General features: G+C 42.1%; 1 protein-coding gene across 1 annotated transcript in view; it reads right to left on the minus strand.

Moving 5' to 3' along the window:
* Window positions 1-17,542, minus strand: part of ASPH (aspartate beta-hydroxylase) — a 182,887-nt gene that overhangs the window by 16,152 nt on the left and 149,193 nt on the right. Inside the window, exons 21-24 of the mRNA XM_088469317.1 lie at window positions 10,222-10,358; window positions 9,048-9,146; window positions 4,573-4,662; window positions 3,224-3,361 (exon numbers count right to left, since the gene is read on the minus strand). Of these exons, the coding sequence (XP_088325443.1) occupies window positions 3,224-3,361; window positions 4,573-4,662; window positions 9,048-9,146; window positions 10,222-10,358 (464 nt within the window). The remainder of the gene's footprint in view (window positions 1-3,223; window positions 3,362-4,572; window positions 4,663-9,047; window positions 9,147-10,221; window positions 10,359-17,542) is intronic.

Consider the following 17,542-nt stretch of genomic DNA (forward strand, 5'->3'; position numbering starts at 1 on the left):
AATGTAGAGCCGCGAAGAGGAGCAGGCAGGCTAACAAAGAAAAACATAAGTTGGAGGGTGAAGGGGTTTGGCTTTGGATTGGCACAGGTGAAATAAGGCAGGAGTTACATGGGCGCATGAGTTTGGAAGCAACATAGAGGGCATGAGGCTGTAGGTGACATGGGGCGTGAGGCTGTAGGTGTGATGGGGAAATGAGACTGGAGGTGAACGAGGGCATGAGGATGGAGTGGCACAGAGGGCATGAGGATGGAGTGGCACAGAGGGCATGAGGATGGAGTGGCACAGAGGGCATGAGGCTGGTTAGAACTGAGGGAAAGGGGTTAGAGATTATTCATAATTAGCAGACTTAGAAGAAAAGGCTGGGGCACAGTAATTTTCATTAAGACTCCAATTCTAAAGAAACCATATTACTGATATGTACCATATTAGCAAATACAGTTTAATAATACAAAATTGTATGACCAGGGAAGTTCACATCTTGCCCTGTCCAAAACTTCTGTATTACCTGGTTGAACCGCTGTGGTCTGATGGTGACATTGTTTATATTCCTACGCACACAGGCGTCTTCGGGATCATGTGATCTGCTACATGAATAGTGAACTACTGAACTATACGACTGAAGATACGATCTGTCAGGTAGCGTACATTTTTCAGAGCTTCCCATTTTCAAAGAACCCACCATATACAGTAGGTAAGGTGACTTTTTATTTAGTGCACACAAAAAACTGTCTGTGCAGTGGTCGCAGGCAGCCTGGAGTTAATGCTCCTCGCCGAAGCGCTGGTGTGCCTATATTTCGATTGTCACACACCTACCCTGTGGACAGCTGGGAGGTATGCTAGGTGCATATGTCTCATTATTACATTATTGTAGGGTACAATTGAAATACTGACAATTCTCACCTTCATCACCCACGTGTAGTGGGTCAGCAGTTTTGTGGGTTTACCCAATATTGGTGGCAAAGCAGCCAATCTATTACTAGTTACTAGATGCATTTAATAGACTTATAGTCTGAATTCTGCCTCCACTGTGTATACATGAGGGGTCTGATTTAAAGGGAAGCACTTCCTTAAGTGAGCTAAAGGATTTAGGCCCTGATTCAGAGCCGGATGCTCTGACCAGAGCGCTCGCTCTGAATCAGGGCCCACCTCCATTAATATGGAGCGTCCTCCTGGACGCTCGTATAGCTGTGGGTCACCACCCACAGCATATACGAGCGTGCAGGATGATGGTTGCGATGGTCTTGACCATCGCCACTGCGAGCAGAAGCCTGCGGTTGAGTTTTTCAACCGCAAGGCCAGGAGTGATTTTGGCTCTATCAGAGCCAAAATCACTCGCACTGACATCACTAGTGATGTCAGTGGGGCCGGCTTCAGACGGTAGGCGTTCCCTTGGGAACGCCTCCGTCTGGCAGGCACGCCCCCGGCACGCCCACCAAAGGGGGCATGCTGTCAGTCACCATCGACAGCACGCCCCCTTTGATGAGACACTCCGAGCGAAGGAAAGTCCTTCGCTCGTCGCGTCTCGCGCATGCGCACGACGGAGCTCCCTCCGTCGTGCGCATGCGCACTGCAGACCATCGACCCACTTGCGAGCGGACAGCCGCTCGCAAGTGGTTCTGAATGAGGGCCTTAATACATAGAGCAAAAATATGATTATACTTCTCATTATATAGAGATGCCAGTGAGAAATATATTCAAACTCAATGATTATTTATTGTATTATTATTATCATTTTTAAAGTATTATTAATATAGTGCCAGCATACTTTGCAGCGCTTAAAAATTGGACTCCCGTGTATGAAACGCACAGTCCCACAAGCAGTACATAAGGGACACATACTGTGAATAGCTGAATGCCAGATAAGAGAAGATACTCATTGTTCCTGGGCAATATGTTAGTGTGATCAATGTGTATTTTAGAAGTATTTTAAGTGCCTATTGTGGCTTTGAGAATAAGTATGGCCTACCACATTCTTCTCCAGCTGCTTTCCCATTGAGTCACAGAACAATACAATTCTGATTACAAAAACTGTAATTTTCTGTATGAATGAACTACGCAGGGAGACAAAATGGATTTTCACTTGATTGCAAAATTCTTTTGTAAAACAAGTAAATATAAACGTAACTGAGACAAATGAGTAGTTACACCTACCTCACATAAAATATTTGTGCATCTAACAGAGAACCTGCCACAATTGACCTTAGTTGCTTAGTGCACTATGGCATGTGGATTAAACCCCCCCCCCCCCCCCCAAAAAAAAAAAACAGACTTTACTCCCTCTGCTCAGAAGAAAGCATAGAAAACAAGCTGTATGCAAATTCAGTAACAGGCCAAGTGATGGAGCATGAGAGCCCTGACTCTTGTGGTGGCATGGGTTTATTAGCACTGCAATGGGGTTGTTGTCATTTTATGTGGCTGTATTTGCTGCCATGGAAGAGCTCTTAGGGCAATGTATCTCATTATAGCGTCATGTTGGAAATTATATAGGTATTATAGAGCTGTTTCGGTGGGCATTGGTCTGTAATGCTGGTAGAGGGCTTTTACACACATATACTGTATGTCCGACCTACAGGTCTGCAAAGGATTGTTCTGGGCATAAAGCTAACAGTTAACGCTGTAAAACAGAATTTACATTGGAAAATCTGTAAGCTGTTTTAAGCTTTGTGAGTTCACTAATTATACAATATTTATATTTTCTAGGCTGATGTGGTCCAGGGAAAATTCAGATCTGCCAGCACAAGTAACAATTGTTCTCTAGGAACATTTGAAGTAGAAATTGTACCCTGTTGGGTTATCAGACAAATGCTGAACATAAATATGTATGCAACCTTCAGTATCAAAGTAAACTCCTTCATTTAAACACCAAGCTGATATAAGAACATAATAATAAAAATAATAGTAATTGCCCCTTTAAGTCATACTTGCTGGCTCTCTGTGAATGTCAGGGAGACTTGCTTAAATAGTGCTGATCTCCCTGACTCTCAGAGAGCTCCCTGAACTTGCTGGGCTGAGCAAGTTTAACACAGCAATGATATAATCACTCTTCACCCACAATGGAGGGAAAGCTGGGAAGAAGAATAAGTAGGCTGTGTACTACAAGAAAATGGCTGCCACACTCCAGCACATTGAGTGGCTTTGTGCCCAAGTATGTGTGAAGAATTACAGATTATTTATGCCCAAGGAAGTGTTCTGATCCATGAGATGTGTATGTATTAAGGCTTACCCTCACTAAGTCTGTATATCCAGTTTCTTTTGCAGTCCACCATGGCTGAGCTTTCAGTCCATTCACATTGTAAAGAGACCGCTGCCAGACTGAGGCAAAGTATCCTTTCTTGTGTCCAGCCTCGTACCATGTGTATGCCTGGAATAGATCATCACATTTCTGTTTATTGGAGCTATTGCTAGCCAATTAGAATATATGGCAAGATTCATGCATTCAGAATTACATCATGAGGCAGGTCCCATCTCAATGGCATTGTGGAATAGAATACTGACAACACAGGGAACTGATAAAATGGATTTTCATTATATTTGCTCCAAGTAGATTATGTGATTTAAAGAGTTAAATAATTAAAGGACATTTTATATTTACATTTATGAATGGACCATAATTTTATAAGGACACACTTGGACTCCAATATATACAGTCAGGTCCATAAATATTGGGACATTGACAGAATTTTCATATTTTGGCCTCTATTCACCACCACAATGGATTTGAAATGGATGTCATTTTTCAAACACAGCCAATGAGATGGCAGTTGGGAGCTGATTGGCTGGCACCTTATCAATTTTCACTCTGTCTCCTAACACTGCTTAGTAAATAGACCCCTAAATCACTGATTACATATAATACTGTATTCTACTATACATAAAGTTGTTAATATGACATTGGCAATATTATAGGACAAAAGTTTCAGGATTGCATTAAAAATAAAGTATAGCCTTATCATAAATGACATATTTTCACATCCCCCCCAAAAAAGGAGAAAATAAATTACAAAATGTGGAATTAAGTGCTGTATGCAGGTTTGGAGTTACATAATAAATACCCCATAGCCAAAACACCTTATGCAACACTGGTCATACCACAAAAATAGCAGATTGCCAGTGAACACAAGCTCACATTTACCGGGGGAGATGTATCAAGCCTTGGAGAGAGATATAGTGGAGAAGTTGCCCAAATCAACTAATCAGCTCCTAACTGTTATTTATCTAGCACAGTCTTTGAAATGACAGTTAGAAGCTGATTGGTTGCTTTGGGCAAATACTCCTCTTGATCTCTCTCCAAGGCTTGGTACATCTCCCCCACAGTATGTGTTTGAACTGAGCATAATTTGAAGATCTGAACTGCTGGCCTGAGGATTTAAGCTGTGATTCCCTCTCGGTTGGCAGTTATTAGTCCTGGGTGCAGCTCTAACAAGGTGCTTATATGCAGTACTCCACTTGTTTTGGCTAAGAGTTCTTTTACACTCTCCACTGTGAAACACGCTAAGCAGCTGGCAGCAGATTAAGGACTACAGACAGATTAATAATGCTAATAGCTACTTCTTGCATTTTAATTTATTATACCTCTTTGTCTCCAACTCTCTGCAAGGCATCCCCCAAGTGAAAGTAAAATCGACCATCATCAGTGCCAGGCTCACCAGACAACAGACCTTCCTAGGGAACAAAATTAAACGGTTCTGTATATTTGCATAATTCTAGTAAATGTTAGTAAATAGAATCACGTATACCTTACAGTGCAGTTTTAACATATTACAAGATCTGCTCTCACTGGTAAGACTGAATAGTTCTGCACATCGCAAATAAAAGGGATTAATTTTTCCTTTTTATATCATTTTTGTATTATTAAAGTCTTCATAAAATTTGTGTGTGTACAGTAAAAAAGATATTTATACACTCTTATTCAATATCTATATGTGTTTCTTTTGGCTGTTAAATTTTCTTATACTTAAGTACCGAGAAATAGGGAGGAGATAAAAAGGACTGTGATAAGTTTTAATCATGAGAATGTAGGGGAGAATATAAATTATTAAGGCTGCTTTTGTCTGAGGTTGTACTGAATTCACCACCACAATGCCAGCAGCACAGACATAGGGCCTGATTCAGAGATGTACACAGGGGCGTATTTATAATAAACGCACACTCCACACCCATATTATACTTAACACTCCGGAGTCCCAGATCGGCGCCGGTGTCAGCGCTGCAAAAAACCACCTGGAAAATGGCAGCCACTACCATTTTCCCGGTGTTTTGCACATGCGCAGTATGGAAAACAAGGAAAATGGCCACCGCGGCCATTTTCCCGGTGACTTGTGCATGCGCTGTAGACTCTGGGCACACTTTAGTGCCCAGAGTCTATCAGTGCGGTGCTGCGCTGAGTGCGCTGCCGGCCACCGGTCTGAGAGGAGGGGGGTCCTGAACGGAGACTGCACATGGGCCGACTCCTGTTTTGAAACGCCCCTGGATGTACATAAACCCGATGTTTACGTACATCTACAATGTTTGTAGAGCTGTACATGTGCAGAAGCAGCACAGCACATGCGCAAATCTGGGGGCTGCAATGTCGCTTGCAGTGCTCTAAGTGAAGCCGCATGATTGACATGCTGCTGGTGGAAGCAGGCAGTGTTACAGGAAACAAGAGGGGAGGGGTGTCGTTTTCTGGGCGTGCTGAAAGCCAATGGCTGCATCTTCACTGGCTTCAGCATTGTGAATTTCCTGGCCATCCTGAGTAGAGGGATAACCAGATTACCGATGTTCAAGCAGATGATCTTCTGGCAGGAAGCGTCGATTTACACAAGACACCTCCTGCGGCATCGCTGCGTGCAAAGAGGCAGAGGCTGTGTGATTTGCGTCCATATCTGAATAAGGCCCATAGTTGCTTCATATTTTTAAATGCTGAACATTGAAATATGCCTTTTAGTTTCCAATAGTATAGAATGAAGCTGATGCACTTGCTAAGTTAACAAGTATACCCATACAGTACATATACCAAACACTCCCATACAGTACATATACCAAACACTCCCATACAGTACATATACCAAACACTCCCATACAGTACATATACCAAACACTCCCATACAGTACATATACCAAACACTCCCATACAGTACATATACCAAACACTCCCATACAGTACATATACCAAACACTCCCATACAGTACATATACCAAACAGTCCCATACAGTACATATACCAAACACTCCCATACAGTACAAATACCAAACACTCCCATACAGTACATATACCAAACACTCCCATACAGTACATATACCAAACACTCCCATACAGTACATATACCAAACACTCCCATACAGTACATATACCAAACACTCCCATACAGTACAAATACCAAACACTCCCATACAGTACATATACCAAACACTCCCATACAGTACATATACCAAACACTCCCATACAGTACAAATACCAAACACTCCCATACAGTACATATACACAACACTGTTAGATTTTTTTTTTCTAGAAGACTTTAAGGGGGCAATTCAAATATTTCTCGCACCCCCTGCTGGCCATCTACACGGATAGTCACCCGACGGAGCAATTTGCTTGTTTCTCTGCTTGGGCGCCCATTAGTACTTAACGTGGCTACAAGCACCAGTTTAGTCGTGCAAAGCGGCTAAACCCATCTAGACTATTGGGCACCCAAACCACCATGAAAAAAAACAGACTTTACACGCATCTCAGGAGGCTGTGAGAAGAAATGTGTCCTCTCTGGCTTTAGGTGTCCAAATGAAGAAACAATTGAATTGCGCCATCGGATGTCTTGCGGGGAGTGTCTAAAAAAATTTAATCGCCCCCTAAAAAACTGTCAGGTGAGAGAAACAGAGTGTAGTATTTGTCATTCATATATGAAAGGAATTCCTAATATGATTTAAAAATTCTGTCGTGAGAGTGGGCAATTTTCTGTGACACCCCAGAGATGTGGGCAAGAAAATTGATGTAATATATTCTACTTTAATGTGTGCAGCTGAACATGGTGGCCTTGCATTACAAAAAATAGTATACAGACCCCTGATATGACACTACCGTATAATCATTCACTTTACTGAGAAACATATTGCACGATTTGAATGTTTCAATTCAGACCATAGATGATACAGAATTGACAATGGTGGATTGCACAAATATGTTGAAATGTTTTTTTCTCACCCAAAATAGGGGATGAAAATGTCATTTTATATAGCACATCAGTATTATTATTTATATATACATAGGGCTTTAAGTGTTTCCCCCTTTATTTATATTGCTTGTGTTTCCTCACATTAGTGAGATGTGGATGGAAGTTGTACATCTCACTTTACTAGGGGTGTGCAAATATATCTGTATAACTTCACAATAAAACACTTGCTCAGTAACACAGTGTGCACTAGATTCCTTTCTCTCCTATTTATGGGTTCATGCCGGCCTGATGACAAGTGGGGACAAGGGGGACACCCATATCGGGCCCCAAGGGTCTGAGGGGCCCCGTGGATCAGAGAAAAAAAAGAAAAAGTGGGCCGCAGCACCTTTTAATACTTTTTAAACTGCTGTGCTGCTGTAGCCAGGAATCTTTTTTCCCTGTTAAAGCAGCCATCCAGCCGAAGCCCACTGACACCCTTCTCCCCCCAAGTCAAACACCGGGTATACACAGACACACAGGGGCCAGGGTTCCGCCTGGGTCCGCGTCCCCCTGCACCGACACTAATCTTACAATAGCAAGTTCTCACCCCTCCTGCTTCCTGTTCCTGTCCTCTCCCATCGGTTTCCTCCTCTGTTCTTCAACTCCCCTTAGTACATCTACTCCCAGAGACAGTCTGCCCCTCCCCCCTTCCCCTCTCGGGTCCCAAAGATATCAGTGTAACATGCCCCAAGATTTCTATTCTCAGCACTGGGTTCATGGCAATTCATGTAGAGAAGTTGGTTGATGTTTGCCGACCATCAATGTTTTTCTTGTGATGGTAGTATTTTTACTATTCGATGGCGGCATTCTGATGTTTGCCGCCATTGAATGTTAATGATTCGATGGTGTTGTGATTGTTTTTTTTTTTTTATGCTGAGAGCTGCACTGTCCCTGTCTGAAGCTCTCAGCATCATCTTACCCCACCCCCAGTGCCGTCCCGCCACCAGTTTCGTCCCCTGCCAGCCCTGAAATAGAGCTATTGCGCATGAAGGATATTTTGCGCATGCGAACATCGAATGAATAGTATCTTTACTACTTTTGATGCGATGGTTACTTGCCATTGCATTGAAAGTTTTGATGGTGGAAGCCCAGCCATCATTTGATGGTGGGTTTCTGATGTCCATCCCTACTGTGAGGTGTACTACATATAAATGAGGAGCATTTTAGTGACAGCACATTCCTCCCCTTTTATAAGTGAGCGCACATTGCACCTGCAGTGCACAATATTTATTGTTTACTTTTTTGAGTCCAATTGGGCCAATCGTTTGCTTAAGGAGTAATTATCTAGACAATTGGATCTTTGTTTCCTGCCAACATATTTTGACATTGTGTTGGTTGAACAGTTTACTGTTAATTGTTATATATTTAATTAGATTATACTTGGTCATATGCATTCAAAAATATGAATGTCAAAATTACATTTAGAGACTAATATGTATAAGAGCTACTGTCAAATCAGACAAAAGGCAGTCAGGCACTATAACTGCATAAAATCAGGCATTACTACAATAATACACTACAATTGGAGACATTTAATAAAAGTACAATGGTGCAACGTAACTGTGACATTGCCCATCAGAAATGAAATGTGTGCTTTTTGGTTCATTATACAGAATCTAATTGGCTGCTGAAGTCAATCACTTATTACCTTTACCCCGATTTTCACAGTATCACCCATTGTCTGCCATCTTCTTCTCTCAAAGCAACTAATAATATGTATCAGATATAACTTTACGCTATCCAATCATCTTGTAGAACAGAGTGATAGAATTAATCCACAATATAGTACTCTATTGGGAATTGTTGAGGATACAGCATGCTATGTGAATACACCTAGACACCATAAATGTTGCCCTTTACCTTTAAGTAAGGTATACTTTCTGCTATCTGGTTTTCTGCTTTTAGGATGAAACCATAATGTACTTTCCCGAAACCATTATTAGGGTCTAGTGATAACACCTGGAATAAGAAACAGTATCACACTTATTACGCATGGATGCAATTAATCAGAAACAGGCAAAATAAACAGTTATGAAGAAAAGGACATATATTTTATACTATATATGATAACTCCTTCTTAAACATTCATGGTTTGTTCACACCTATACGTTTGTAACACACATTACATACAGAATGCTTATGCCTGAAAAGCAAGTACACACATACACGCATTCACACTAGGGAGTATAGTTAATAAATCGCGGTTTATCAATGGCAATAGGAATTAATGTTAAACAAGCCTGGTATAAGATTAATTCCTACTGCCGTTTTAAAACCATTGGTCAAGGACACGATGATTGGTGGCTTTGACAAATCCCAACTTAGTAAAACACCCCATTTTTGTAAGAAGCCAATTAACCTATTAGTATGTCTTTGGAGTGTGGGAGGGAACTGAAGTACCAAGAGAAAGACCATGCAAACACGTGGAGAACATACAAACTCCACACCAATAGGGCCCTGGTCAGAATTTAACCCATGACCCCAGCATTGTAAGGCTGCAATACTAACCACTGTTCCATAACTTATAACTCCTCACCAAATAATAGTATTTTTGGGGGTAGAGGCAGTAAACAGAAACAGACTGATCAAAAGTAATGTAAGAGAGATATTGCAGTGGTATAAAGGAGATATAAATGTAAAACTGAAAATAACAAGGGCAAAGCAGCACTAAAAAATAAATAAATATTTGCACCTCATATGAAAAATAAGAACTTGGAGACAAATAAGATTTTTATGTCAGCTGCTGTATGGCATATGACTTCAGCTGCACTTCAATGATATTTGACACATTGATGTGAGCAGAGGAACTCAACAAAAAATGTGAACTCCTGACATTTGGTTGTAAGAATAACTGTTTTAAATCAATATTTGGACTAAGACATAATCTCTCTGTTGTGCTAGATATATTCAGAATTGTACTAGCAACAATTGTTCTTTGTTATATTCTTGTAGTGCATTTATACTGAAAAGCAGCTGGGCTCCTACAAAATGCAGGTAAGGCTAACCTCAGGCAAAAACCAAACAGCTGACTTACCTCCTCATACACTTCTTTGGCTTTCTTATTATCTCCGATCAGAAGATAACCAACACCGAGATCATTCTTCAGTGAGATATCTTCAGGGTAAAGTTGAACTAATTTCTGAAGGGTGAGCAGAGATCCTTGCATGCGGCCTAAATATAAAGATTAATCAAAGGAAAATGTAAAGCTTACCAGTAAATATCCAGCTTTTAACTTGTTTATTAACAATAATTAAAAAAAAAAAATCTTTTTTTTGCTATCCATGAGCAGTGTGCAACACAGGCGTAAGATGTGTTGTTCTGTATATATATATATAGTATAGTGAAAAATAAAAATGTTGCTTACAGTAGACATGGCCATTTTGTGGCATGCATAAGTAATTTAGCCCATGACCCAAAATTTTAGGCACTGTCTCATGAATATCAATACTGTCCACAAAATGTCTATCTCCACTGTAAGGAGGCAACAAAAACACTAACAAAATAAAAGAAAAAAAATTGCACAAATGTACAAACTAGGATGTGTATGTGCAATCATTATAAAAATGCTAATCTATTAAATACAGATGAGTCCATATACATCTTAGCTCTGTGCGCTACAAGTCGCGTTAAACATAACACGTGAGCGCTGTGTGAGCGTCTTTTCATGCAACTTTCTACCTTCAAATGCATATTATTTGCAAAGCAATATGAATAGGACACACAAACAGCTTCTGATATGCAGCATGACTATATTCTGTGTGCAACTACAGATGTATCTGCATGAGAGTTATGGTAGACTTACCATTTATAACTTTTTCTTCGAGGTCCATAGGGTCCACAGGGATACCATGGGGATCAGAGCCGTAACTAGACTTTTTGGAGCCCTGTGCCAGAAAGAGCATTGGTGCCCCCCTCATTTTTCAAAGGGACATAATGCACCCAAAAAAAGGCCATGGCTTCAAGGGGAAGGGCGAGGGAAGAGATAGGAGAGGCCAGAAGATGCTGGGGATGAAATAAGAGGAAGCTACAAGTGAGAATGATCATAAACAGAAATCTGATAGGCCCCAACAGCGCCCCCTGCCCTGCGGTGCCTTGTGCGATGGCACAGGCCGCACTACCCTAGCTAAGGCCCTGATGAGGATAATGTGGTTGGAGTAATCCAGGCACCAAACAGTTCAACTTTCAGCTCCCAGCATACCTCACGGTCCTCCTCCACATAACCCCGCCCCTGGCCACAGGCATTCAGTTCTGTAAACAAGACCAAGGCAGGAGAAGGAAAGAGAAGAAGGAAGAACAATTGTACACCAGAATACACTCAGAAAATGAGGGAATCCGTGCCTGAAAGAAAAATTACCCAATGAAGTGATGTACGTCAAGGTGGGTGCCCTGTGGACCCTATGGACCTGGGGGAAAAAATGAGTAATGGTTAAGTCTACCATAACTCTTATTTTCTTTCACAGGGTCCATAGGGATCCACAGGGATACCATGGGGATGTCCTAAAGCAGTTCCCCTAAGGGTGGGGGACGCTCCTAAGCAGAAAGGAGAACTCGTCGCCCAAAGAAAGCATCCTGAGAGGCAAAAGTGGCAAAGGCATAAAACCTAAGAAAAGTGTGAACTGAAGACCATGTGGCTGCCTTGCACAATTGTTCAGCAGAGACAACACGAATAAATGCCCACGATGGCCCCACAGACCAGGTAAAATGTGCTGTCGCCATGTTTGGGACAGGGATATCAGCCTGTATGTACACCTGAGAGATAGTCATATGTAACCATCGAGCCAGAGTCTGTTTGTTAGCTGGCTATCCTTGTTTGTGAAAACCATATAGCACAAAAAGAGCATCTGATTTTCTAACAGAGTTTCTATGCTCCACATAGATACGGAGAGCACAAACCACATGCAGGGAGGCTTCATCTACAGAAAGGTCTGAAGACTGAAAAGTTGGAACCACAATCTCTTCATTCACATGAAAACGGGATACTACCTTAGGAAGGTAACCCTCCCTTGTATGGAGAACAGTTCTATCCTGGTGAAAAATCATAAATGGGGAGCAACAAAAGAGCGCTGCCAAGTCAGAGACTATGCGTGCAGAAGAGATAGCAAGGAGAAAAAGTATCTTCTCTGTCAACCATTTCAAATCTACAGAGTCCAGAGGTTCAGATGGGGGAGCTTTTAGCCCTTTGAGAACCAAAGACAAATCCCACGGTGATACTGGTGGGACAAAGGGTGGCTGAACTCAGAGAACCCCCTGAAAAAAAATTCTAACATCTGGCAGAGAAGCAATCCTTCTCTGGAACCAGACTGATAGTGCAGAAAACTGGACTCAGGGTGGCCAGGCGGAGACCAAGGTCTAACCAAGCCTGGAGAAAAGCAAGTACCCGGGAACCCTGAAAACCTTAGGGTCATACTTTCTGTGGGAACACCATTTACCAAAAGACTGCTGAACTCTGTAATAGATGCAGGCAGAGGAAGGTTTTCGTGCCCTAAGCATCGTTTGAATCACAGAGCTGGAGAAACCTTTGGCTCTTAATATGGATGACTCAAGAGCCACACCGTCAAAGACAGACAGGGTAAGTCCGGATGTAGGCAGGGACCCTGTGCTAACATATCTGGCCATAGAGGAATGGAAAACGGAATGTCTATGGATAGATTCCTTATGTCGGTGAACCAATGACGTCTTGGCCAAGCAGGAGCCATTAGTATTACTGTTCTGCCTTCCTGCTTAAATTTCCTGAGGACACTTGGGAGGAGGGCAATCGGAGGAAAGAGATACACCAGTATGAAGTCCCATCTTACTGCCAGTGCGTCCACTAAGGCGGCTGAGGGGTCTCTGGTCTTGGACCCGTACCTGGAGACCCTGTGGTTGTGACGTGATTCCATGAGGTCTATGTCTGGTAGGTCCCATTTGTCCACCAGGAGTTGAAAAAACCCCAGGATGAGAATCCACTCTCCAATATGTCCTGACGACTTAGAAAATCCGCTTCCCATTAGAGGACTCCCTGGATGAATATTGCAGAGATAGCCAGAAGATGACGTTCTGTCCAAACCAGAATGTTTGTCACTTCCCTCATGGCTGCATGACTTTGCGTGTCTCCATGACGATGGGGATAGGCTACTGTGGTGGTGTTGTCGGACTGGATCTGGACCGGCCTGCCCTGGAGCAGGTCCTGTGCCATGATGCTTTGAATGCTGCTTGAGGCTCCAGAATGTTTATGGCCAGATGACTTTCCTGATTTGTTCATTTTCCCTGAAATGTGTGATGACCTGTCACCTCTCCCCATCCACATAGACTGGCATCCGTGGTGAAAAGCACCCCATCTTGAATCCAGAATGGGTGACCTTTATATAGATGATCCTTATGTAGCCACCACGAGAGAGAGAGACGAATCTCCGGAGTGAGAAGGATCCTTTGGTACCGTATTAGATGATACTGTCCGTTCCATCTGGAGAGAATGAATTGCTGTAAAGGCCTGGGGTGGAATTGAGCATAATCCACCATGTCGAAGGTGGATAACATCTACCCCAAGACCTGCATCGCTGATAGAATGGATACCCTTTGATTGCGGAGCAATTTGTGTACTCGCAATGACAGGGTCACAGTCTTGTCCTCTGGCAGAAACACCTTTTATGCTCGAGAATACAGACGTGCTCCCAGATGTACCATCCGCTGTATTGGAGGCAGAGAAGATATCTTCCAATTGATTATCCAGCCGTGCTTCTGTAGGCAGGCCATGTCAGTTGGAGATGGTGTTGTAGAATCGCTGGAGATAATATTATCAGAAGACCCGCCTAGGTATGGCCGTATTCTGAATCCCTGAAGCCTGAAATAGGCCTTAATCACTGAAATTATTTTGGTGAAGACCCACAGGGCCATCGGGAAACCAAAGTGCAGTGCCTAAAATTGATAATGTTGTTTCAGGACAGCAACCCGTAGAAATTGTTGGCGAGATGGCTTAATCGGCACATGGAAGTACGCACCCTAAATGTCCAAAGAAGCCCAAAAAAATCCCCAGATTTCATTGATCAAAGAGTTTCCATACGGAACTTGGGTACACGGATAACCCTGTTGAGGGTTTCCAGATTTAGAATAGGGCGATGAGACCCATTCTTTTTCTGAACCAAAATTAAATTGGAATAATGATCTTTTACCTGTTAAACCACAGGAACCTGGATAATCACCCCTGCCTGCAGCAGGGAGTAAATGGCCTCCTGTAGGGCCAAGTTCCTGATATACTCTGATGGAGGAGCTAGTGCATAAAAACTTCTGGGGAGGATGTCTCCGAAAAGTGAGAACATACCCCTGAAAAAGCACTTCTCGGACTCAGGCATCTGTTGTAATTTAATGACAGTAGTTCGCAAATTGAAAAAGTCAGCCTCCCAACCTGGGCTCCCCCCCAGGAGGAGGCCTACCCCATCAGGCAGAGGGTTTGTCGTCCGGCTTAAAAGCTGGACGTCTGGCCGACCAGGACCTCTTAGCTTGCTTGGTGGTCCTGCTAAAACTTCCTAGACTTTAATGTAGCTGTTGATGACAGACCTACAGAATTTGAAGCTGCCAGAGTAGCCAGTACTCCAAAAAGTATATTTCCAAAGTAAGGATTCCAGAGCCTTCTTTGACTCTGTATCTGCTTTCCAGGACCTTAACCAAAAAGGCTCTACAAGCCACAACCGAGGCTGACAGTGCTTTAGAAGCTAAGAGCTCAGCATCTATTATTATTATCATTTATTTATATGGCGCCACAAGTGTTCTGCAGCGCCTTACAAAATATATAAACAAATACATGACCAAAGACTTACAGTACAATACAATAGAATGCAGGACAAGGATAATATACATTGCTACATTAGCAACCACAACACCCACATAAGCAGCAGAGCTTAAGCAACCAAGTGTTAGCTGCCCTAGTGGGGAGTAAGAAGTAGCTGAAGGTAAAGTAAGGAGAAGCACAAGAGGGTAGAGGGCCCTGCTCATAAGAGCTTACATTCTAAAGGGGAAGGGCAGACAAACAGATGAGACACAGATGGGGTAGACGGGGAGGAAGGCGCATATAATAATAATTTATTTATATAGCGCTTTTCTCCCTTAGGACTCAAGGTCGCTTTAAAGACATCAGAAAACATAGTACATTGTACAAGGATTTGGTGTTGCAAAATATAGAAAACCACACAGAATTAATTAATATCAACCGACACCTAGATATCACAATAAGCATATTGCAGGGTTGGTGCAGACATTTTGGGAAATAACTTCAATGGGTTATATATTCCACCCACATAGGTACCAAATAAGGCAACCGTCTTTGGCACACTACGTAGGATTACCCTGGGTGGAATAGGTTATGCCTAGAAGAAATGACATAAAATGGGTGTGGTTGCAGTGTCCTGATGCTAGGAGTAGTGTCCCACCATAATAGTCAGGTCCATGTATTTTTCATCCCATCTACTGCAGCTTCTCCCAAATAGGGGCCAACTCCTGTATGTGGGAGATATACAGTATGTCAGCTGTTCTCTGGTAGCATTTTGGTAGCGTATCCTCCAATGCCCCCCCCGTCAATTCTTCAATAGCCTTGGACATTGGGGAATCAGGACACGTTAGAGTTTGTCTTGAAGGGGTGAGGTCACATTTACTGTAAATAGCACATCTGAAGCTTGGACCTCCCCAATCCCTTTACCCTCTCCTAAAAGCATCTTTTGAATACATCAGTGAAGAGGATACACCTCCCAAACTTCTGGCTCGACACTGTGAGACAGAGCCCTCAATTCAGAGCTGTCCTGCCTAAATCAGGACAGTGGGAGGTATGTTACAGGTAATAAACACACAAACTTTTGTCTTAACACCAACATAGTACATCTGCATCAGATGAGCAGAATGTAATGTAATTCAACATTTGCAGCAATGGAATGCTGTAAAGCATATGGTTAAAAGATGAGAAACATCATTCATTCATCCAGTATTGCTTCACTGCGGCACAGAAATTATCTTTTCAGATGGATTTCATTGTTATGCATCTCAATGGCAAAAGGTTCTCTAGCTGCATAAATAAGAGAGCCTACAGGTGATAATGGAAATGTTTTGTTCCGGTAAGTTTGTCATTTTCATTACAGTTTTGTGTTATTAATGTATCCAGGGAGGGAACACTCAGTCCACTGAGTAATCAAGCCGTGCCGCTCGTCATGTCAGCTTAATACAGTATTGTATAAACACCTTTATTCTAGTCTATGTTACTAGGTAATTACAGAGGTCAGAACTTCCCAGCATCCTTGCAAATGAGTTTTAATTCCGTATTCTTCACCAGTGAGCTCTAAGCAGTCTGATGTGCTTTTAAGTGTTTCTAAGCTGCTGTTTTAGGTATAGACAGTTAAAAGTCATCATACACAATGTGATGGGAATTGTTTCTGAATTTACTTAGGAACAAAGAAAATTGGGTTTTTATTGCATTGCTAGGTGCTCTGCTAGATGCTAGGTCATCTTAATAAAACTAAGAACTGAAATAGATAACTATAGGCAGCATTTTATACATTATACAATATTACCCTGCAATCATTGAGGCTGGAAATACTGCATGCACAACAGTACAATAAGGTTTATATCATGGAAAGGTTTTAGACCATTAATTATAAAAACAATTGGATCAGTGATGTGACCAAATCAACATAAGGAACAGGATAGACTTCCTTCTGTGGGCATGCAAAGTAAAATTTGGTGTATTTGCACTAAACAAACAGACATACGTGCAACTCGGTGTAAGTCCTATGGTGTGTACATATACTGTAATTATTTATGCTTTGATATACCGATTGTGAAAGTGCATTTGCCACTTACACGGAGTAGAGCCAGCCATTTTTTGGGCTAGTATTTGTAAAGATAAAGCTTGTCAATTTACTCTTAGCAGGCCCTGCTGACCAAAAGCTCACAATTTAGTATAATGTATTTACTAACAGATAAACCATTCAGAGGTACAGCGGTGCCTGATGAGCAATTTGGAGATATGTGGCTGGGCAAACGGCACTGATAAATCAGGTGACAGACCCAAAAACTGAATGACAATAAAAAGCATATATGTCTAGACTTCCAAATGAAAGAATGACCCCATGCAAATGAGGGTCATTGTTTTTCCGTTCTGCCCAGTCAGATCAGATTATGATCATGCATGACAATCGCTTGAACCCACAAATGATACAATGGTTCATGTGTCAGAATGCATCAAGTCTTCAGCTGAACATGTAAAAAATACATTTGCGTACAAGAGGGGAGTAAAAACTGTTCCGTTAAATACTCGCCTTGTCCTGCAGTGAAAATTTTAATGTTCCGTTGATGGAATTTTACCTCAAGTCTTCCCAGTAATTAGTCAACCAACC

This window comes from Taudactylus pleione, unplaced genomic scaffold (genome assembly GCF_031769625.1).
Source record: "Taudactylus pleione unplaced genomic scaffold, aTauple2 ptg000090l, whole genome shotgun sequence".
NCBI lineage: Eukaryota > Metazoa > Chordata > Amphibia > Anura > Myobatrachidae > Taudactylus > Taudactylus pleione.